Below are 25023 nucleotides of genomic sequence, written 5' to 3' on the forward strand. Positions count from 1 at the left end.
ATTTTGCGGTTCATAGTTCTATTCGTTGGATGCATGGATGTGATTGTTTTAATTAAACAAATAATAAAAAATCAGCCTATAAAGCAAAGACTCAACATCGTGGGGGATCAAGCATTTAATACCACTTTCCTTAATTCATTTGGATAAATAATGAATGACCTTATCACATATTAGTTAAATTACGATGAATGAATTTGTATTTAATTGAAAAGAAAAAAAAACTGTTCAATTTTAATAAATTAGTTCAATAGACTAATATTACATGCATTTGAATTGTGCTTAAATTACTATTTGAAAAAGTTTAATATTAAATTTAAAATCTTCATTCAATATAGTACTTGTTATACTATTTGAAAATTGTTTTCTTATTAATCCTTATATTTATTATTATATGAATCCTAAATTTTTATTCATCCTTCTCATTAGTCTAAACATTTATTCATATTTGTTATCTTTGATAAATGAACTAATTGACACTTTAAATTAATGTCTCTATAACATATGAAATGACCTTCATATCCTAATCAATAAGAATCTAAGTTTTTTACTTCATATTCGTTATGACTCTTCTTTACATTAATTATGATTATTATCTTTGTCTATGGGCTCAAAAAACATTGGAACTAAATGATTTTTTGCTAAATGGAATACCAAACCAATTTTAAGATCTTCATTACAAACTTTTGAGATCATTTTTTTGTTTCCTATCCATCATCTTCTTTAATCTCAAGTCCTACTTGAATTACAAAGAATGAAATTGTACAATGAAAGATGAAATACATTTTCATGGTCTATTTTTTAATATCAAATTCAAGAACTATCATGACAACGAGTGACAAGTTGAAAAACTAATATGATTATAAGTGTGAAGTTCTTGAAAAATTTATGACGTTATATATATAGGTTTTAAATCAATTTGAATTAAGCAGTACTTTTATTTTCCTTTTAAATGGATTTGAATTCCAATCATATATAACCACCAACTAAACAAACGTGTTGATTATTTATTAGTAGTTTAAATTATACTTATTAACAGCTTAAAATCTATATGAAGTAATAAAAAATACGTAGATATGTTTCGATGGAAAGAAGTAAAAAAAAAATAAAAAAAATGAAGAAGTGTAATTCAAAATTGACATTTAACAAGGTGAATTAAAAGGAAAGAGTGAAAGAAATGAAAGGGCGCATGGGCCCGGAAGCATGGTATGGAAGATGCTAAGTGATGATAGTTGGGTTGAGACAAGCATACACCACATGGAAACCAAAACCAACTGCCACTATGAAACAAATAATTTTTCATGATTAAAATGAACAACACTAGCACCCACCCCTTTTTGTCATTCAACTTACTATAAAGGTCAACTTACATCAACCTCATTATATGTATATGGATCCAATATTCATACCTCCACTAACCCATCTTGGGTTACAACCAAGGACTCTTTCACGGGTTTTTCCTACCTTTTGTCTTCTTCAAATTATTTTGTTCCTCTGCTCTCACCTCACCAAACAATGACACAACAAGCCACTAACACAAGTAATTTAACAGTTGTATTTTTAAATGAAGGACTACAATTTTACTTTTGATTAAAGCATGATGGTAAGAAGGATGATCCTTGACTTTACTTACCCTAAATTTTTATCACTTCATATTCGTAATTTCCTCTTTGAATTTTGAACCCATTTTATACTGCGTCAGAAGACATCCAATAAGGAATACCAAAATGTAATTATTTATAGACCATCATTCGTATTTAGAGAATATGTATGATTGAATATCAACTCAACCATCTTGGGTTCAATTTTTGAGAGTGGTCCTTTGTTGATTGAAAAGCTTTATTTTGATTTTCAGCTACTGAAATTAATGAATGGCATATCTACTTCTTCTAATGAATTTAATTTTGATGACCATAAAACACCTATCAAAATGGAACTTGTAAGTTGTAATTACAAACAAAAGAAATGGAAACAAAAGTAAGTATTAATTATCAATACTATTCTAGCTATCTTGGATGAGCTTAAATTAGAAGGAGTAACATGTGCAACAATAAAGCAATTTAAATTTTAAGCATACGCTTAAAATGAAACAACTGTACTTGCAGGATTTAAATAAGATTGCCTGATGAGCCATGTGGCTTCGGCATTTTTTATGTCCCAACCCACCTTATGAAAAAACACATAAATTAAATATGGGAAGACATATTGTGGACACACCACTTTAGGGCAAATAAAATATCGTATGCAGGATTTTCTCAAAAAGAAAATTAGTTTCTTTAATTGTTATGTAGTTTTCTGCTGTTCAGGATACCTGTTAACAGCAAAAGGAAGAACTTTCTTTGATTCTTCACAATAGGAATCCACAAAAGCTTTTTTTTAAAGTATTTGAAAATCAAATTAAAAAGCCTAATGACAAGGGAACGGGACATTTTTTTTTATCTTGGAAGAAAAAGATATACTATAAATCAATGTATTAATTTGGGCTGATACAAGTAGTCAAAAATTCAAAATTTATTGTCATCATTATATTATATATGTAAGTTTCATTTTTTCTAACGTCGTTAAAGTCTCGTTTGGTAGACAACTTTCTTTAGAAAGATTTCTTGACATACATAAACTAGTTGAGTACTTATGATTGATAAAATTTATTGTAGTTTACATCTTTGTAGTAATTCTTTTGTTAGGATACAAACAAGTCCTACATCAATGAAATAAGATAAAAAATAACAACTTATATAGCACAAAGATACTTCAATGATTGAGAGGCCTTTTGGGTGATGACCAAAAGCAAAACCGTGAGGGCTTAGACCCAAAGCGGACAATATCTCATCATTGTGGAGTATGTTTGTGTAATAACCCTATAAAATAACTCTCATAAAATATTCTCTCAGACAAATACAATAAAATAACTCTCATCATCTCTTGATAGATATATATATATTCTGATAGTTTCAACATGTCATTTGTGATAATACTGAGTTGCCTCACAGTTTTTTTATTTATTATTATTATAAAAAAAAATAAAGAACAATATTGAATACGATTTGCATCAGCATATGAAGCTATCATAACCACGCTGGAAAAATATGTTGTTACACCCACTAAAGGGAAGAGCTGAACTACTTTAACAAGAAGCCTTTGCATATCTTGACAAATGGAGGGAATGAGTTGGTAATAATGTGTCATCTTTTTTGTGAAAGCAATTTCTTTAATCGTTATATATTTGCTTTATAATGTTTGGCAGCTATAAGGAATGGCAGAGCATAGAAGCTTCAATATATTAGTGCGAGTGTGATCAAGATCTTTTAATTTGTATCCTAGTTTCAATCACTCCTTTTTCAGTGAGCCATTTGTGGGTTTATATCTTGAAGCAGCTCACCGGTTGGAATATTCCTTTGCTTGCTTCATTAATTAATTGCTTCTTTTTTGTGATAGTGAAATGAACTCCCATTCCATAACTTTCAATTTTATATCTTGGATTAAATTATTCATGGTTATAAAATTAGTGCATTGATCAATGAGTTACCTCTCTTTTTCATCAATATTTAGCTTATCCAATTAGAATAATTTATGGTTTCTCAAAAATATACTTTTCCACCCTTATTAATATATAGTAGTAATGATAGGTACCTGTAACAAGCAAATGCTTCAAATCTTTAATCTTAAAGAAATAAAAAAAAAAACAAATGTTTTAAAGTTTTTCTTCTTTCTCCTTTAAAAAGACTACTCAACTACTAATTCAGTACCAAGAGATTTCTTTAGATAAATATGTAAACTATCAACAAGAACTAGTTGAAGGAGAAATTCAAATGCATGCATACAGGTGTAAGATCTTATCTGGATTATTTCAACTAGTTAAATTATCTTCTAAGAACATGGTATATTTTAGCAAAGGGAGATGATCAAACATGCACAAACTATTATTTATCATAAAAGCATGATTAGAGACTTAAGAAAATGTTGAAGGAAGAGAATATTCTTAAATGTAACATGGCCTGACTTTCATATTTGTAGTTAGGGAATATATGTAGTCAAAATTTCAGTTTATTTTACAAGAATATATAAACTTTGATAATTGTATTTAACTTACCTCACTGCAGTTACAATAAAAAAATACAAGTGTGGATGTATGTGTATCAATAATCAATTCATATATAATTAAGAACAAGTAACATACATGTATGAGGTTGTCACAAGATTGTCCATGCATGTCTGCTGGTAGAAATTTGCATACAAAATCCAAGTCGTGATGACAAGATTTGGCACTCATAACTGCTAGGATTTTGACATTATTTGCCATTATTAGGTAGCACTTTAATCAAAGAAAAGGTTGAAAATGAATTATTAAAGCCAAAAGTTGGCTCTGATCTAAGGGAATGTATAAATTATTCACTAAGTTACCAAAACGAGGGGTTTGGAAAGTCATGCTTGGTTGTTGAGAAATTGGACAATAGTATAGTGAAATGGCCAGGTTGGGATTTTCAAACACCTCTACTTGTCAACTCTTGGATGTGAAATCTTTGCCAAATTGCAATTGTACAAGAACATGAGCAAGACAGGGGAAAAAATATCGCACCACAAACGAGGTTCGTGTCTGGTCACAGTTGAAAATAATCAAGAAAAAAATTAAATTGTCAATGGTGGAAAACATACATATTATTCAGAAATGATCCATTGATTATAAATAAATAACACCCATGTGCTAGAGAAAAAAAAAAATAAGAAGAAGAAGAAGAAGTTTTTTTTTTCTTTTTTAATTTGGACAGAAATCCCTCATAAACGTGATCCATGTTTATCAGTGATTTATTTATTTTTCTGTCAAAGGCCTAATATAATTCTCCTCCTCTATCCAAGCTTGGAATCATACTACGAGACCAAAGGCACTGTATTTGTAATTTGGACAGGAACACAAAGACAAATCAGTACATATCAAATTTCTGACTTGTTGCGTTTTGACTCAATTGGTATCTTTTTTTTTTTTAATCTTTAATTAAGACAAAGAAAGGTTGTTGTTAATTATTTATTCCTCCATACTATTTCTCTATTTTCATTTTAATCCTTCTTTCTATTTTTTTTTTTAAATCTACTCCATAAATTAAATTCAGAAATTTCTATAACTTTAATATTTATATATTATCACAGTCAATTAATTGGAAATTATAATAAGTATAATTTTTAAAATAAATCATATTAAAATTAACAAACTGATTATAATACTCATATTCCTTTCCCTTTACATGGCAACTCTGGAAGTTAAAACTTTGGCAATCTTACTAATCCCTAAGGTGAAGCTGACCAAACATATAATTGGAAACATATTTTATGCTTTTGCAGACATTATATTAATTTGATCAGTGATGAGTTTGAACTGGGCCTCAAGCCTTCAACTCTGTTTTGCACTGCTCAAGAAATGAAAAAGCTCTGCTAAAAAAGTTGGCTTGTGCTGTACTCCTCTTGTTTCTCAACTTGGACTTCATTCATAGAATAGTATTCATCAAATAAATAATATATGACCCCCACAATCATGATTCCGAAAATTTATAAATCTAAGGATCTTTGTTAATCAAGTTTGTTTTTCATTTGCAAAATAATAATAATAATTTTAGGCGGATAATGCAAATACATAGATACGCAAGAGTAGACTATTATATTGAAAATTGCAAGAAATAAATGGTGCTGAAAAAGGGTATGAAATTGCAAGAAGTAAAGGGGTGGGTCCAGGAGCAGTATTGTCACAAATTCAGTAGTTAGGGTGGCAATGGAAGCATCTTGTGATAGAAGATGTATATGCAACGCATGGAATCAACATAACTTAATAATTAAGATCACATGAGCCCTCTTTTGGTGTTTAAATATACAAAATTTGTGCACAGCTAACCACAAGAAAGACAATGGAATGGCATGATTAGTGTCACAAAGCAGCACTTTTGAGAGAAGTATTTGAGTGGATACTCGAGTATTTGTTGTATTTGGGTTAACTTTAATCGTTTAACCTATGCCACATGTATGCAAAACCCATTATGGACATCACCCCTAGGCCTTACTTTACCTCTCTCAACACACACTCTGTTATCCCTTTTTGACCTTTCCAATTCAATTTCATTCTCCCTCCCCCAATTTGCTAGATTATTGCCGAATAAAATATCATTTTCTTATACCAATATGAAATTATTTAAATTTAATTTAGACCAAAAACTCTATCATTCATAATAATTTTATATGCCAATAAGATATTTTTCAATAACATGTTCATGTGCTGTGAAACTTGTTTAGCTTGCTTGCTTTCTTTATGGAAGTTTGATCACCCACCCTTTTTCTTTTCACCTAATCTTTAACAAACAATGTGGAAGTTTATTTGACTTTTCTTCCTTTATTTAATTTCATTCCCATTGGATGTTGGACTTTTCTTGTGTAAATGACAGGGGCCGTACCTCTATCATCAAGCCCGTAATTTATTTCTTTAATTGCATATGTAACGCTCAAGACAAGGAATTGATTTATAAAATTATTCTCAAAGTAGAATTATTCTCTATAGTTTATCAATGTGTTTTCCCTCTGTTTTTGTGTGTCCTACAAATCCTAGCCCCAAGGGATCTTCATTCTATCTATTTGTGGGGCCAAATAACATAATCCTCCATTTAACTTGGGAGACGTTATGATATGTTGCATTTCCTGATTTCCTATTAACCAGTAATTTCGGGCAATCAAATCAAATGAAATATTATTATATGAAGCCTACGGCATTTAGGGTGATCATCAAATTAAGCCCCTCCATTCTGACTTACGTTGTTAAAGGAAAGTAGTTGTATTTTATCAATAGAGTGATGGGTAAGAGAAAAGTTATTGGATAATAATAAAATAAAATAAGTTCTCTCATTTGTTATACTAGTTAGTAAAAAAAATAAGTAAAATGAAATAAATAATTATATAAAAATTTGTTTCAAGCATTGTGAGAAAATTATTTAATTAAACTAAATTTAAATAAAAATAAGTAAAGTGAAATAAATAATTTATTATTCTAATACGTGTGGTAGTGTTTGAGAATTTTTTTTCCTAAGTTTATCGTCTTAAATCATTTGTTTTGATGCGTTAATCAGTCTATTGAAAAATAATTGTTTTCTTCTTCTAATCATTCACTATCTATGTTCATCTTGTCAATACTAAAGATGTAACACATAAAACTTAAACTCGAGATTTTAATAAAATAAGTTGTTCATAGATTTCATAATAGATTCAATCACTTTTTTTAATAATTTTTTTATTAAGTGTTATATTAAAATTAACCATTGAGTAAGGATATAAACAAGTGTAAATAACTCGCAAATCTAAACTGACTCAAATTAATTTAACGAGTTTGAATGGAATTGTTTTAGTATTAATTTAATTTGATCAAAACTTAGTACTATATGGATTGGATAACAAGTTTTATGTTTTTTTACTCGTGATCCAAACCAATTGATCATGTACACACACACACACACACACATATATATATATATATATATATATATAATATGTGATAATAATAATAAGTTAGTGTAATTACTTATTTAAGACAATACTCTCTATCACTCTTATTTAATAATGAATATTGTGTTTTTAGGTTGACAACATCATAACAATGTAATATATTTATTTTAAATTTTATTTTATATTAATGTTGATTATTTGAATCAATAATAATGTAACAAATTAATAAATTTATTTTAAAATTTAATTTGTATCATTTTTATTTTATCGGTTTATAACATTACACTTGTAACAAAATATCAAATTAATTATTTATATTTATTATGAAATATTAAAAGTTTTATAAAAAAAATTAATTATATAGACTCAATTGACCTAATTCAATTCAACACCTTGATTGAATTAAGTTGAGTTGAATTTAATCTAATTTATTCTATTAAATTTTGATCAAATTAAATAAGATATTCATCTAAATTTAATGAAAACCAACTCACTTACATTCTAACATTGAATGGAGCTCATACTACATCTCTCTTGGTATAAAAATTAAGGGTTAGAAATGAGGGATCACTCTCATTTTTTTTACTTGAGGCTATTAATTCCAACTCACCAACGTGCTTGCATTCATGAAAAGTTATTCATAATACCATCCACGGCAACATCATCTTATTAAAATTCATTAGGTTTAATAAAAAAAATGATATTCATATACTTCTTTCTTCTTCTTTTTGGGTGTAGAGGTGAAAAGAAATGTGAGGAAAAAATAAAAGAAAAATGTAAAAGATGTGAAGAGTAATGCGGAAATGTAATTAAAAAAGAAAAGGTAAAATAATATATAAATGTATGAGTATTAACGTTGACACAGAGAATAACTTATAAATATGAGAAATGTATATTTTTATTTCAGTGAATAAATTATCCTAAAGCTTGATAACTGAATAACTTGTTGCAGGCCCCTTATGCATGCAGTGCATGGCGTTGGCAACAAGTGGTTAAAAGCCAAACAAGTGTGAATCAGAACTCACTTTTTCCATTTGCATTTTATGACTTTCCTCTTTCTGTTCCACACATTTCCATTTATATCATGTCATACCTCTTTACGTATTCCCACGTACAGACTTAAGAACTGCTTTTGTATATATTTTATAATCGATAATTGAAGATTAATTTATTTTAAAATCTAGAAATTACTTAAATAAATTTTTATTTTCCTCACCCATTTATTTTTTATACATAATTAAGTATCAGATTCCGAAGAATATTATCACAACTGTACACTGTCAAGAGAATGGAGACCCTCTCTAGACTTAGGTTCAGTCACTACATTAATCACATTTACACAGTTTTTCAACTCAACTCTCACCATATAGCTATGGCCATATCCCTGTCATGTGACCCTTTCAGACACTTTCCTCCTCTACAGCAAAATTTCTGTAACCTGCATGTGAAATGAATCAAGCATACGGATGCTACTATTCTTCTCTAAATCATAATCAACTCAATACATGAATAATTATATTATACAAGAATTTTTTCAATTTTTTTGAATAAATTTTAATATTTTTTATAACTTTTTATTTATCATATATACTTATAAATTAAATTTCAATAATTTTATATTATAATATAAGTTATTTATATTAAATTTTAAATATAATTTATATATTCAAATATAATATTTATTAGTATATATAATTTATTATAAATTTTAGTTATTACATATAATAAATATTTAATATGTGATTAAAATGCTAGTTATTTATACACTACATGTCCAAAATATAATTTAACCATTTTTCTTTACTATTTCCTTTGTTTAAAAGACAATCATATTTTAACATATCAAACTCGTTAATCATTCATATGAAATTACGATAAATTAACTGCTATAAAATTATTTAAATTTAATAATTTTAAATTTGAGTCATAAACATATTACATTAAAGAGAAATTTTTTGATTTATAATAATTTTACTTGAATTAAACAAATTACTTGTAATAAAACATACTATGGTCTATAAAAATAAAAATAAAAAAAAGAACGCTTTTTCTTTTCTATTATTTTTGAAATTTGTTACAACCCAAATTAATTATATGAGATGACGTAATAATTACAAGTAAAGTATATAGTAAATATCCCCATCTGTTTTGAGGCAAGACAGGGGAAAAATAATTACCATTTTATAAAAGGAACTGCAGTAGAGATGCTCATTTGCAATTGACCCATTCTGCAATCTCACACTCTTTTTCTGGTTCGACAAGTGCCCGTGGATAGAGGCTATTGACCTCTCAGCAGAAAGAACAGAACCTAAAGCCAACACTGTACGATATATATACACAAAAACAAAACAAAGAAATCCAACATACCCCTTTTTCTTTTTTCCCCTTTTTTTCTATAATAATAGCAATATGTTCATATAGTTTCCTTCATTTTCACGTCAATCTTTAGAAAAGAGGAAGAAGAAAAACAAACTATTATGGTGTGCGTTTAATATTATGTTGATCTAATTATTGCCACAATGTCACTAATTGCAATTGAAAAAATAAAAGAATTTAACAGTGTCAGAATTTCAAACACGTTATTGTTTTTAAGCCAAAAGAAGGGCTGACCTGCTTTTGTTGCTGATCTTAATCAAACCCAGAGCGTGATGATGTAAGATGAGAGATGCTACTTTTCAGTCTTCGATGAAATAGACGTTAATTTTACTATTTGAAGCTTGAAAATATGAATAATGATCCTAATATTTTAATTAAATTCTCCTGAGTGATGGTTGCCCTAAACAAATCATTATTTGCTGTCTTTTTCACTAAACAATACTGAAAAATTGGAGGAATCCCCAGATACGTTGAGGATTGCCTGACAAATGTGGTGCTCTTAGTCGTACTTGGCTTTCTTGAATTTCAGTACATAAGATTCCTAAATTGTTTCAAGGTTTTAATGTTACTTCAAATATGGGTGTCATTGTTTAGGTTTGCAGCCTATGAACATGAACACGTTTCAGGATTTTAACCATGTTTTAATAATTTACATGGAGGTTTTAATTTTATATCCACAAGTCACAACACAACACCCTATATTAAATGAAAAACAAAAAATAGCGGTAGATCATGTGTATAAATGCTTTTTTTTGAAGAAAAAAGGGGCATTCTTTTTGTGTGACGTACTTTGGTCTTTCATTTTTTGTTTCTGTGAGTCTAGAGAAAAGTGGCGCAAAAAGAGGAGACGGTGTGATAAAGGTGCAAAGCAAAGACCTGTGTTGCAAATTGCGATTGGAACCAGTAGATATAACTTCTCCTCACCACCTTTTTTTTTATTCTAATTTTATTATGCCAAACAAACTTCATATTGAAGCCAAGGCTTAAGAATAAAATTCGGTGGCCTTTAATTATTTTTTTTTTACCAGTAAATTGTTCCATCAAAAAAGGAACCATGTTAGAAAAATCATTCCTTCAATTATTTTCAGAGACATACAATAAAACAATTAATATAACAAAAAGAGATGAAAATTGTGTCTTTCTTTTGTCCCTTTATTTTTAGATGTTATTTTTTTTATGATTAAATAATTGGATGGCTTAGACTGATAATGTTATTATTTTAAAATTTAAAAATTAAATTATAAGAAAATATTGCAAAAAAAAAAACGTATAAGAATAACATAATGGTTTGTTTTTTTATTGAATACGAGTGAGTCAAAAATTGATCTCGAAGTTTTCTAAGAACAGTGTTGATTGTCGGGTGGAAATTCAAAACTCTTTCTCTCTCTCTATCTATCTCAATGAATGTCTCCAAAGTTTTCTCTGTCTAGGTTCTCACCATGTGTCACTTTCGGTGTTTTTTACAGAAGAAGAAAAACTGATGGAGCATTAACCCACATAACTTAACAGTCTCTCTCTGGAGTCAGAGAAGATAATAGTTAAGTAGGATATCATAGGAGTAAGTGAGTGATGAATGTGGCCTCAACAACACACGAACAAGAAGAAGAATGAAGAATGAATAAAAAGAGTGAAATTTAGAAGCCTTAAGTCGACAACAACAATATTAAATAATAGAGTTAGTTAGCAATAGCAATAGCAATAGCATGAGTTAGGAGTGGTAGAGTGAGACAATAAAGGAGAAGGGGTGGTGGGAAGTTGTGCATAGAGAATTTTGCAAATGTCAAAAGATTCTGAGGAGATAAAAGCCACTGAGCAGTGGAAATGGTCCGAAATGCAAGGCCTTGAGCTTGTTTCTGATGCCCCTTCACAACAAAACCAAGTTCAGAGTGAAATGAACACTAGTAGTTCTGATGTTGAACCACCCAACAAAGATGTTTCTTTTTCTGTTTCTGCTTCAGCAGCAGGTGAGAACAAGGGTGGTTCCATTAGTGGGGAGAAAGGAGAGAGTGTTGGGTCTGTGGGGTTCGGAGAGCTTTTCAGATTCGCTGATGGGTTGGACTATGTTCTTATGGGAATTGGAACGGTTGGAGCGGTTGTGCACGGTTGTTCTCTGCCTCTCTTTCTACGGTTCTTCGCGGATCTTGTCAATTCCTTCGGCTCCAATGCTAATGATGTCGACAAGATGACAAGGGAAGTGGTCAAGGTAACAATTAACAAACACAGCTCAAGAGTGTTGAAGTGTCGTGCTTTTTTGTGTTTGGAGTGAATGTGAGTGAGTTTTGTGATTGGTGTTTTTGCAGTATGCATTTTACTTCCTGGTGGTGGGGGCTGCTATTTGGGCATCTTCATGGGCAGGTGAGTGAGTTTCAATTGAATTGAATTGCCTTATACCCTGTTTGGATACAAGTTTAAAAGAGTTTTTGAGAATATAAGGAGTTTTTTTCGATTGAGAAATTCTCATAAAGTACTTTTGGTTTATCTTAAACAGGCTCTTAATATCAATTGGTTCTTGTTTCGTTTTAGACTTTGATGATGGTTTTGGAGTTGTTGTTGCTGCAGAGATTTCGTGTTGGATGTGGAGCGGGGAGCGTCAATCGACCAAGATGAGAATCAAGTATCTGGAAGCTGCCTTGAACCAGGATATTCAGTTCTTTGACACTGAGGTTCGAACTTCAGATGTTGTTTTTGCCATCAACACTGATGCTGTCATGGTCCAGGACGCCATTAGTGAAAAGGTGCACTGCCAAATTCAACACCTTTTTTGAGTTTGTGTTGCTAGATTTGGACTAGTTTTTTATTCTTTTGATGGTTGGTGTTTGGTGTGCAGTTGGGGAATTTCATTCACTACATGGCTACTTTTGTTTCTGGTTTTGTTGTGGGTTTCACTGCTGTGTGGCAATTGGCTTTGGTAACTCTTGCTGTTGTGCCTATGATAGCTGTGATCGGAGGCATTCACACTGCCACCTTGGCCAAGCTCTCTGGTAAGAGCCAGGAGGCTCTTTCTCAAGCTGGCAACATTGTGGAACAGGTGAGACTTGAGACTATGAATCTGTTTGGATACAAATTATAAGCGTTTTTTAGAACTTCTCTATTAAAAATAAAGAGTTTTATTTTTTAGTAAAAAAGTTCTCAAAAGCACTTCTAAGCTTGTAACCAAACATACTCTATAACAAAACTAAGAAATTTTGTTAATTGAATTTGATTTGAATTGGCATTACCTTGCCTCTCGCATTATTTGTGCATTTTCAGACTATTGCACAAATCCGGGTAGTGCTGGCCTTTGTTGGAGAATCCAGGGCATTGCAAGCCTATTCATCTGCATTGAGGGTTGCACAGAAGATTGGCTACAAAACTGGGTTTGCAAAGGGAATGGGATTGGGTGCCACTTACTTTGTTGTTTTCTGCTGTTATGCACTTCTGCTGTGGTATGGAGGCTATCTGGTTAGGCACCACGCCACCAATGGAGGACTTGCCATTGCAACCATGTTTGCTGTTATGATAGGGGGATTGTGAGTAGTTATAATGTGATTTTTTTTGTGTTAATAGTCATTGAAACAACCATTTATTTAAGTAACATGTTATGGATTTGATTGTAATATTCACAGGGGTTTAGGGCAATCTGCACCAAGCATGGCTGCATTTACAAAGGCCAGAGTTGCTGCTGCGAAGATTTTCCGAATAATTGATCACAAGCCGGTTATAGATCGAAATAGTGAATCTGGCATGGAACTAGACACAGTTACTGGACTTGTGGAATTGAAAAATGTGGATTTTTCTTACCCATCTAGGCCGGAGGTTCGGATCCTCAATGATTTCTCCTTGAATGTGCCTGCTGGCAAGACCATAGCTTTGGTGGGTAGCAGTGGCTCTGGCAAGAGCACTGTTGTCTCCCTCATTGAGAGATTCTATGATCCAACTTCAGGTAAACCTTGAAAATTACATTTTTTTTAGTAGTGTGGAAGTTTAACTAGTTTGTTTGAATTTTGAGATTGAAGTTGTGCTAGTTGTGGTTATGATGTTGAGGTAAAACTATGTGCAGGACAAGTTCTGTTAGATGGGCATGATATTAAAACTTTAAAGCTTAAATGGCTGAGGCAGCAGATAGGACTAGTTAGCCAAGAGCCTGCTTTGTTTGCTACCACAATAAGAGAAAATATACTGTTGGGTAGGCCTGATGCAGACCAGGTTGAGATTGAAGAAGCTGCTAGGGTTGCTAATGCTCATTCATTCATCATTAAACTTCCTGATGGCTATGAAACCCAGGTTAGTCATCTTTGTTTTATGAAAATAGCTCCAGGTATTGCATGTGTGGTTATGCATCGCAAGGGAAATGATACTTGTACAACACTTCGTACATAGTTTTGTATCTATCTATCTATCCCCATCACATCATTTATTACACTTATAATACACACAAAAAATGATGTATGAATTGTTGCTGGTGTATCATCACTCAGTTGATAATGACCCTTTTAAAGTAATCGCATGGTTGGATTTGAATTCCAGCGGGGAAATATAAAAGTGTTGGATAATTTCCTTGGTTTTCAGTCACTTTTTAATCTTATAAAATAAAATATACATTGCAAAATAGAAAAACTGAGATAACAAAAATGGAAATTTATTTATCCCCACAATTGTTACAATTGGTCATTAAAACCACACAGAAACAAGGTAATGTCTTGACTATTTATTTATTTGGTCAAAAAGTAAAATTCGTCTATGTATTTTTTTAAAAGATGAGATTTGTCAGAAGTCAAAGCAGGATGTGCTTGTTCATGCACTGCATCTTTTAAAGACCAAGAGAGTAACATGCTTCAGTCAACTTGTGCATGTTCAATCTTAAAGAAGTACTAGACAAACAAACAACCGGGAAATTCTAAAATGTGATAAAAAAGAATGAAGAGCACGGAAAATAATTCTTCATCAATTGTGTAGCCTCCATAAGATTAGATAATTTATGCGTAGGACTCTTAATAAACTAATTATCAACGACAGAAGGAAACATATAATATTTGATAATTTAAAGATGATGAAGCAGAAACTTATAATAGATTCTCAATTCTTGTCCTGAACTAATTTAATTGATATTGAGCTTGTTCCACATCTGGGAACAAGAGTCTTAACCTATGTCACTGAATGGAAAAAAAAATACCATACCATTGATTCAATATTTTATCATAGATTGATTGAAGTAAAATTTACATTCAATTGTCTGGGAAGTGAACGAAATGGTAAGGAAAATAACTAAAAATTAGGTTTTTTCATCCCATAGCCCCAAATTGGTGGAAGAAATATAAAGAGATATTGCACATGGAATGGGAATGGATTAGAAATTTAGAATACATTTCATTATATTTCATTCCATTCCGTCCATTTTTAAGCAACCCATTATAAATAATGACAACTAATATCATTTCATTCTACTCCATCTTTTCTATCAATCCAAACATAACCTTTGAAAAAGATAATTTGTTAAACTATTGTCTGATAAAAGTTAAATTTTATATTGTATTGGCAGGTGGGAGAAAGAGGGCTGCAACTTTCTGGAGGGCAAAAACAGAGAATAGCAATAGCAAGGGCAATGCTGAAAAACCCTGCAATTCTTCTCCTAGATGAGGCAACAAGTGCATTGGACTCAGAGTCGGAAAAGCTGGTGCAAGAAGCCCTTGACCGGTTCATGATTGGCAGAACAACTCTAGTGATTGCTCATCGCCTCTCCACTATTCGCAAAGCTGACCTTGTAGCAGTACTTCAGCAAGGAAGTGTTTCTGAAATTGGAACTCATGATGAGCTCTTCTCAAAAGGTGAAAATGGAGTCTATGCCAAGCTTATAAAGATGCAGGAGATGGCTCATGAAACAGCCATGAGTAATGCTAGAAAGAGTAGTGCAAGGTATCTTTCACCAATATTCAACATTGATATTCTTTGAGAAAACTGTGTGAATTTGAAGTTCATTTTCACTGTTTATGGAAGTTTATTCATCTTTTGGCCACTAAATATTCCAAGCTGAAATATCATAAATCATATATTCATATATAATCTAACATGACATTTTCATTTGCAGGCCTTCAAGTGCTAGAAACTCTGTAAGCTCACCAATAATTGCTAGGAATTCTTCTTATGGACGGTCACCATACTCACGTAGGCTATCTGATTTCTCTACATCCGATTTTAGTCTCTCCCTTGATGCATCACATCCAAGTTACAGGCTTGAAAAGCTAGCTTTTAAAGAGCAAGCTAGTTCCTTCTGGAGACTTGCAAAAATGAACTCTCCTGAATGGCTTTATGCTTTAATTGGCTCTATAGGGTCTGTTGTTTGTGGATCCCTCAGTGCATTCTTTGCTTATGTTCTTAGTGCTGTCCTCAGTGTGTACTACAATCCAGACCACAGATACATGATCCGCCAAATAGAGAAGTACTGCTACTTGTTGATTGGCCTTTCATCAACTGCACTTCTCTTCAACACGTTGCAACACTTCTTCTGGGACATTGTTGGGGAAAATCTTACGAAACGTGTGAGGGAGAAAATGCTGACGGCCGTGCTCAAAAATGAAATGGCATGGTTTGATCAGGAGGAAAATGAGAGTGCCAGGATTGCTGCAAGGCTTGCTCTTGATGCCAACAATGTCAGATCAGCCATTGGAGATCGAATTTCAGTAATTGTGCAGAACACTGCACTTATGCTAGTCGCTTGCACTGCCGGGTTTGTGTTGCAGTGGCGCCTTGCCCTTGTCCTCATAGCCGTCTTTCCTGTAGTTGTTGCAGCCACCGTTTTGCAGGTTTGTATCTTTTGTACTTTTCCTTCTTGACATGTTTTGTGATTCAATCGTGTGTTTTGATTTGTGTTTTGTTGGATGTTGTACAGAAAATGTTCATGACTGGTTTCTCTGGTGACATGGAAGCGGCTCATGCTAAGGCCACACAACTAGCAGGAGAAGCTATAGCCAATGTAAGGACTGTTGCAGCCTTCAATTCAGAAGCAAAAATTGTTGGCCTTTTCACCTCCAATCTCCAAGCTCCACTACAGCGTTGTTTTTGGAAGGGACAAATCTCTGGAAGTGGATATGGTGTAGCTCAGTTTGCACTTTATGCTTCCTATGCACTTGGTCTTTGGTATGCTTCTTGGCTAGTGAAGCATGGCATCTCTGACTTCTCTAAAACAATCCGAGTTTTCATGGTCCTAATGGTTTCTGCAAATGGTGCTGCTGAGACTTTAACTCTGGCTCCTGACTTTATCAAAGGTGGCCGAGCCATGAGGTCAGTCTTTGAGCTCCTAGACCGCCGAACCGAAATTGAACCTGATGATCAAGATGCTACTCCTGTTCCTGATCGCCTTCGTGGCGAAGTTGAGCTCAAGCATGTAGACTTCTCTTATCCAACTCGCCCTGATATGCCAGTTTTTCGCGACCTCAGCCTTCGTGCCAGGGCTGGTAAAACTCTTGCACTTGTAGGACCAAGTGGCTGTGGTAAGAGCTCAGTTATTGCACTTATACAGAGATTCTATGATCCAACATCTGGTAGAGTCATGATTGATGGCAAGGACATCAGAAAATACAACCTCAAGTCCTTAAGAAGGCACATTTCTGTGGTACCACAGGAGCCATGCTTGTTTGCTACTACTATCTATGAAAACATTGCTTATGGCCATGACTCAGCCACTGAAGCTGAGATAATTGAAGCTGCAACTCTTGCCAATGCACACAAGTTCATATCTGCTTTGCCAGATGGATACAAAACGTTTGTTGGTGAGAGAGGTGTTCAACTCTCTGGGGGACAAAAGCAAAGAATTGCGGTTGCTCGTGCTTTTGTGAGGAAGGCTGAACTTATGCTCCTTGATGAGGCCACAAGTGCACTTGATGCTGAATCTGAGAGGTCAGTTCAGGAAGCTCTAGACCGTGCTGCCGCAGGAAAAACAACTATTGTTGTTGCACACAGGCTATCAACTATCAGAAATGCCAATGTGATTGCTGTGATCGATGATGGGAAAGTAGCTGAGCAAGGTTCACATTCACAGTTGTTGAAAAATCACCCTGATGGGATATATGCACGCATGATTCAGCTACAAAGGTTCACACACAGCCAAGTCATTGGAATGGCCTCAGGTTCAAGTTCTTCAACAAGGCCAAAAGATGATGAAAGAGAAGGCTAGCCATTCAAATCAAGTTACCAACCACAGGATTATAAGCCATATACCCATTATAATTGTTGGCATTTTTGTTTTGACCATAGTATAGTTTGTGTATCCCCCTTTCCCTTCCTATTCAAGAATGTATCTCTTGTCTTTATGAATGTTACTAAGCAAATGACAGAGACAAATACAGGAACGAGATTGAAATGGATGAATAGATGCTCATCCTTATTAATTTATTAAAGGCCTCCTTTTTGCGTATCGTATGCATATACCAATTCTTGAGCAATTTGTTAGGTGTAAAATGAACAACTATGGATTGAAGTAACTATTGAAGTGCTTAAGGATTGAAGTAACTATTGAAGTGCTTAAGGATTGAAGTAACTTTGAAAATGCTCAAGGATAGAAGTAAACTATTGAAGTGCTAATTAACAATAGTGGGTCTTGTACGCATATACCAATTGCAGAGAAATTTGTTTGGTGTAAAATGAACAACTATGGATTGAAGTAACTATTGAAGTGCTTAAGGATTGAAGTAACTATTGAAGTGCTTAAGGATTGAAGTAACTTTGAAAATGCTCAAGGATAGAAGTAAACTATTGAAGTGCTAATTAACAATAGTGGGTCTTGTACGCATATACCAATTGCAGAGAAATTTGTTTGGTGTAAAATGATTTACTAGCAAGGAATTAAAAAAAGTGTTTGGTGAGGCTGTAAATGGTCTTATTAAAATTTTATTACTTTCCAACACTGATAGCACTTAAGGTTCTTGAGCATGAGACACATCACAATCAGGTACTGAACATGATGCACGATCGTTTTCATAAAAATTCTAAATATTCATTGGTTGTGATCCCAACGGGATGGCAAGTGCATATGAAGGGGACAAAAATTATTGAGTTAAGATGAGATGATAGTGGCACAAACGTGCATGACATTGAAATAGACAAGAGGTGAGAATCGGAGAAGGATCTAAATGTGGGATGAGTTTGTGGACAAGCGTGACATAAAAATGAAGTACGGCATAGGAAAATGACACAAACGAGGAGTGTGCATGGTGCTCAAGTGCTTGCTATCCGTAATGGGGACCAAACTTTGGTCCCTTTATTTATTGACTTATTTGTTTGTTTTTCACATATAAAATTTTAGATCGAGGAAAGATAGTCTTTTTCCGAGATTAAAAAAAACTATAACTTTTTTGCAAAATATTTATCGTGAAATTTACATATTACTAAACATAAGAAGTTTGATAATTATATTCATATCATACCTAACGCAAGCAAAAGATTAGATTATATGTGTCTATCTAATGACACTTTGGTTACTTTAATTTGTTAAACTAAATAGTGAATTACATAAATATTCTTTGAGATTTTCTGAAATTGCACACTTTTTTACCATTACAATAATCTCTCTTAATTATTTAAAAAATATTATGCTAATAATTACTTAGCCATTACATTAACCCCTCAATTATTTGAACATTATATTATGATCTTTGTTAAGAAAATAGAAAATTATTTGAAATATATTAGTTGACATAAATAATAGTGGTTTGGATCTCTTAATTAGATTATTTAAGATTTATAGGTTATATATATATATATATATATATATAATATTATTATAAGGGAAAAAAATTATCAATGCAATCAAACGAAACCTAACTGAGGTGTCAAGTGTAATTTACTGTAAACTAAAAAGTAAGGATGTGAGTAGCAACATGGGGGTGGATTAAAAGTGGGTCGTTGCTTTAGTGGATGACATATGGCATGGTACTATAAAGAGCCTCAGCAGCTTATGTAAATCTTTGCTTAACGAAAAATATTGGGACATGAACACATGCTGTGACTGATATAGTTTGATAATGATGATAATATGTGCCTTTGGCCAACAATATAGACAACCTGTTATTACTCCCAATCAAAGCATTCATTATAGAATATCTCTTTGCGAGATTTTGTAGATCACTCGGTACTAAGTTGGGAGGTTTCATGAGAGACATTAAGGCCCTTCACATGTTCAAATTTTAAAAACTAAATCTGATGTATTTTGGAACTGTGTTTAGCTCATATTTCACATTATTTTCAACATGGAATGATGTTTTGTATTTTTCTAAAATTTATATCTTTCTAAATAATTGTTCGCTTTTTTATTATGTATTGCATGAGCATTTTTTTAATTTAAATAAAATTAACAAAAGAAATAATAAATTTATATTATTAATATTGAATTTTATATTATATTAAAATAGGAGGAAATTAAAAAGAAATATATATTTTAAAATTGAGGAGAAAATTATGAAAATAATTTTTAAAAATCAAGGCACCTCCTCTTTATTCATAATAAGTGTCAAAATTGAAATTTAAAAAATTAAATTCAAATTAGTATTAGCCTTTTTGGTTACTTAGAGTATCTTTAAGTTGAGATACATATATTCATTCAAAGGACTAATTTCTCCCGACAAACATTTTTCTATACATACAAACATAAGAGATTAAACTCTAATCACGTGTTTAAAAGACATAATTGTCTATCAACTATATTATACCATTTGATTCAAATTGGAATTAATTAATATTGCAATGATGTTAAAACTCAATTTATTTAAAAATAAATGAATTTTCACTTTCATATAGCATTTCAAATTTTAACTTGCAAATCAAATTATAATTGAAATGAACTTAAGACAATATTTAAAAGAGATACAAAATCTTAAATGAAAAATAAAAGCAAACTTGTAATGATAAAGATGTGAATAGTTCTTGAAACACTACGATTCAAGTTTGAAATGAAAAAGGAGGAAATAATAAATTAATAATAAAAGTTATTAACTTATTCAGAGACATTTTACATAATATGTATTGAAAAATAAAGATAATAGAAATTAAATAATAATGAGTAATTTGCAATTAGAGAATGAGTATTTTAGAATAGTTATATATGTATAGATATTATTAGTATACTTTAATTTTAACTTTATATTTTTAATTCATAATTTAACTATATATAATACTAATTTTAAATATTTTTTAATAAATCAGATTGAATAAGTTATGGAATTTTAATTGGATCAAATTTAAATCTAAGAAATAAACCTATCAAAAATTTATAATTGAATATTCACACATAAAAACGCTATGGTTGAATAGGAAATTAATTAAACCCAAGTAGTCACAATCTTACGAACAACTTAACTTTAAATAATATTGAGAGACTGTATGAATCATGTGCATAAATTAAAAATAAATAAATAAATAATCCTTGACATTAGCCACAGATAGTTTTTCCAGCCAAGCAACTGAGACCACCGAGACAATGGCCTCATCGTACCATTGGGTAGAGTTGACGTGTTCCACTTTTTTTTTTTCGCCTTTTGCTGTGATGCGTTTTCATTAAATGGGCCATTCATTTGTTGGCCCAAGTTCGTTTGATTTATGCTGGGTGCTAAAAGTTAGAAGTTGAAACCAGATTCTGATGCAAATGAATGCTGAATGTCAAGATGCAGAAAAAAATATTATTTGAAGTATTATGATTGGACCGTCAAGGGGAATAGCAGTTTAAGAGTAGTTATGAGCAAAAAAAGTAAAAAAATCATTATAAATTTGAATAGTAGCGGTGGATGAGTGTGAATCCTGTTTTGTTTTTCTTACTTTGTGGCATAAATTTTGCTTGGCCATCTTATAAAGTATGATAGGGGCCAAATATTTGAGTCAAAACAAATGCAACCGCTAAGGAGGCTATGGTTGAGGCCAAAAGCCTTTGTTTCCTGCTCATCATCATAACCAAAATTTGGTTGCTTGTGAACATGATTCAACTAAAGCAAACTGTTGATGTTCATCAGCTTCTCAAACACCCCCCAAGAAAACAAGGGAAAATAAATCTGAAAAAGGGATTAGCTTTTGTCCGTTATAGCTTATTCAGCACCGAGTTCAGCTGAGTATGTCAAACTGGACCTGGGGTGAGATGGACCCATCACTTGCTTTACACTCTAGACAAATCGAAAAGTGGAATTAAACAATTTTTATAGTGCATTTGGTTTTTTCCTAAATCGGATATTTTGTTTCTCTTTTTTTTTTTATTTTTTTTTACATTTTAAAACTATTTTGAGTTTAATTAGACTACAAATGCAATGTAAAGATATTTTAAGTTGTGATTCAGTCATAGATTTCCATGACTATTTTAAAATTTATACTTGGGATTATTTTTAATTAACAAGAAGAAAACTTGACACCAACAATCCATGAAAATTAAAGTAATTTTTTTCGTTGTCTTTCCAAATTCCAATACCTCCGCGTCTTATAGATCCTTGAATGTATGCCAAATAGCCTAAATTCTCCAATTACTCCTTTTGGGCTTTTCATTCGCAGTTATTAATGTTACTTTCAAATTCTAAAAATGTACATTTATTTTCAACTTTTCCTTCCTATACCTCACGTAGATATGATCAAAAAACATTCGTAAACATTCACGAGTAAAATTTAGTATTATCTGACAATGAATAGTTTAACAAGGAAGAGAAAGAGAACCACTTATTGTTTACTGTTGTTACCTAAATCAATTATCAAATCTCAAGTTTGATTCTCATCCAAGAAGCTTGCCATAAGTAATTCTGCAAATCAGCTACATCATTTTTCTAAGTAACCATGCTTAAATCCATGATCAGTCTTTTAAAATATACGTTTAATCCTTAGCTCTAACAATCACTTTTAAAGTCTCCTCTTTATAATTTTAAGATTAACATGACATCACCATCAAGTATAGGGAGCATATAAGAATAAAAAATATATTTTTTGTCCTTTTAGTTTGAGTGTATTAACCCTGACAAATTGTATAACATTAATAATCAGTAAGGATAAAATAAAAAGAAATTTATAAGCAGAGACAATTAAAAACATTTTATATAAAAATTAAATTAAAAATTAGCCTCAAATTTAAAGATCAAAATATATTTTTAACCATAGATATTAAAATAAAATAACTAGGAGATGTTACCCCATTAATTTAAATTAAAATAAATCATAAACTCGACTAATTTTAATTCAACTGTAGATACAGTTGTACTCTCATTTTGTACATCTCATCACTTTAGAGAGGTTAATTTGGAAGGGGGAAAAATTCCCTTTGGAATATATTCCTCTTTATAAAGAGTAAGGGATGATATATCACCTATTATTACTTAATAAGTTAAAACTATAATCATAATAAACTACAAATTAAATATAATTATATTATTGTTCAATTCCTGTTCCAAAAGTAGGTTTTTTTTTTCAATCATACCTAATTTTTTTGTTTACTCAACATCGATGATAACTCATTGTGTACACATTTCTATCTCGTAATATTTCTACACCATCATATTTAACGATAACTCATTGTTTATATAGTACACTGAACGGGAAATGAAAAGGCAAGGATATAAACAAGCACAGCAGAGACATCCAAAATAAAAAGGGGTCAGTTCCTTTTACATGTCCAACAGATCTACCGAGCCCAAAATGAAAAATTTAACAGAAGTCCTTAAACAATAAACACTCTCCTTACAGTGACAGCAATTACATGCGACCAACATAAAGACCCAAAAACAAAGCACACCAGCTCAACTGAATCATGCATCCAAAATAGAAACAAAGTTATGACAAACAAATAAATACAACATATTGCTGACACCAGCAAACCAAACAGACTTGTACTTTATGAAATAACCCACTCATTATACATGACAAATTCTCCACCATGCATGTAAATCACCACTGGAAAGCGAAAAACATGGAAATACCAGTTTTAAACAAGAAAATATGACACACCACAAACCCCTAGGAGGGGTTAGAGAACACGGCAGAACTATAAAAGATTCTTCACATGATTTGCCATCCAATTTGCAAGAAAAATAAGATCTGTCACACATTTAATACACACAGGACTTTGCAATTCAAGATAAACCAATAAACAAGCTTATCTATATAGCATTATAGCACGAGGGACAACAAATGAAACAAGCACAAAAAAATTATGAAATGCAGAACAAAGGAGGACAACCGCACTTCTCTTTCCCAGAAATGTGACCTATTTGCTTGATGCATATGACCAAGTGCATCCAGCCTTCCAGCATAAACTAAATTGCTAACTCTTGGGAAAAGAATATTACTAGTCAGAGACAGATTCAATGACATGCAAAATCAGAACTATCGCCCCCTTCCAAAGTATGGAAAACTGTTTCCTTATCCCCAAAAATAAATAGTTTCACTAGTTAGCCCTCTAATAAACATCACTATATAATAAAAACTGCAATCTGATGCTCCCTACAAGACATAAAACAGTTAATGAGCAGCGGAAAAACAAATCCAGAAATATCTTGGTCCATGCTTGGGAAAACATGGAAAGGTAAATATGCATAGCAATATTGAGGATTCATCTGCCTTAAAATAAAGAGTTTAATTTTGATGTACTGGCAGTGTAAAGATTCACACAGTCAATCAATTAAAAATAATCCTCGATATGATATGACTGTTAAGAGTAATTATTAGGAAAGTCAACAATCCTACCATACACGACAATTGATGATCAAAACCTTTGCTGCCATTGCATTTTAATTAAATTCCTGAAATAAAATCTAAATTTAGGCAGAATTGTGGAACACAGACATTAAAATAGTGGAGCGAATTGGATAGTGCAAACAAAATGTGGACATGTAAGGTTAAATGAATATACGCATAAAAATAATTATCTGAATCCATCAATTATGTACAAGGTGTATAACAATTATCAAGAGTCGGATATACAAAGTGCAAAGAAGTTTCTTTAAATAATCACAATTGACCCATATACGTGAAACAACAAACTTCCTATATTTATTGCTCAATAGGTATCATTCCACAAATACCAAATATGGATCTTTAACCTATCCTACAAACTCAACATTTTCAGTGACCTAATTACTCCTATTATCCATGAAATGAAATATTAACAGGGTAACTCATTGGCTTTTTAACATTGCAATCACTAATGGCTGAAATAAAATACGTGGAACAGAATGAAGGCAGAAACTAAGG

The 25023-nt window shown here is 31.8% G+C and overlaps 1 protein-coding gene across 2 annotated transcripts; it reads left to right on the forward strand.

The window, feature by feature from the left end:
- The first annotated feature begins 11182 nt into the window (after positions 1–11182).
- Positions 11183–18232, forward strand: LOC109796091 (ABC transporter B family member 1). 2 transcript variants are annotated; one of them, XM_029271016.2, is made up of 10 exons: positions 11183–12046; positions 12144–12198; positions 12367–12578; positions 12671–12871; positions 13093–13352; positions 13449–13765; positions 13883–14106; positions 15362–15735; positions 15908–16622; positions 16709–18232. In XM_029271016.2, the coding sequence occupies exons 1-10, from the start codon at positions 11621–11623 to the stop codon at positions 17990–17992; spliced, it is 4068 nt and encodes a 1355-aa protein (XP_029126849.1). In that variant the 5' UTR covers positions 11183–11620; the 3' UTR covers positions 17993–18232. The 2 variants fall into 2 exon arrangements, with proteins under 2 accessions (XP_029126849.1, XP_020211306.1); XM_020355717.3 differs by having other exon boundaries at positions 11184–12046; positions 12403–12578.
- The last annotated feature ends 6791 nt before the right edge of the window (positions 18233–25023 follow it).

Source organism: Cajanus cajan, chromosome 6 (genome assembly GCF_000230855.2).
Source record: "Cajanus cajan strain Asha chromosome 6, NIPB_CcT2T_4, whole genome shotgun sequence".
Taxonomy (NCBI): domain Eukaryota; kingdom Viridiplantae; phylum Streptophyta; class Magnoliopsida; order Fabales; family Fabaceae; genus Cajanus; species Cajanus cajan.

Excerpts from the sequence above, each read along its gene's own strand:
- LOC109796091 (XM_029271016.2), top strand. The coding sequence starts at position 11,621 with ATGTCAAAAGATTCTGAGGAGATAAAAGCCACTGAGCAGTGGAAATGG. Across the intron at positions 12,872-13,092 it reads CTGGCAACATTGTGGAACAG|ACTATTGCACAAATCCGGGT; the intron begins GTGAGACTTGAG and ends GTGCATTTTCAG. Across the intron at positions 13,353-13,448 it reads GCTGTTATGATAGGGGGATT|GGGTTTAGGGCAATCTGCAC; the intron begins GTGAGTAGTTAT and ends TAATATTCACAG.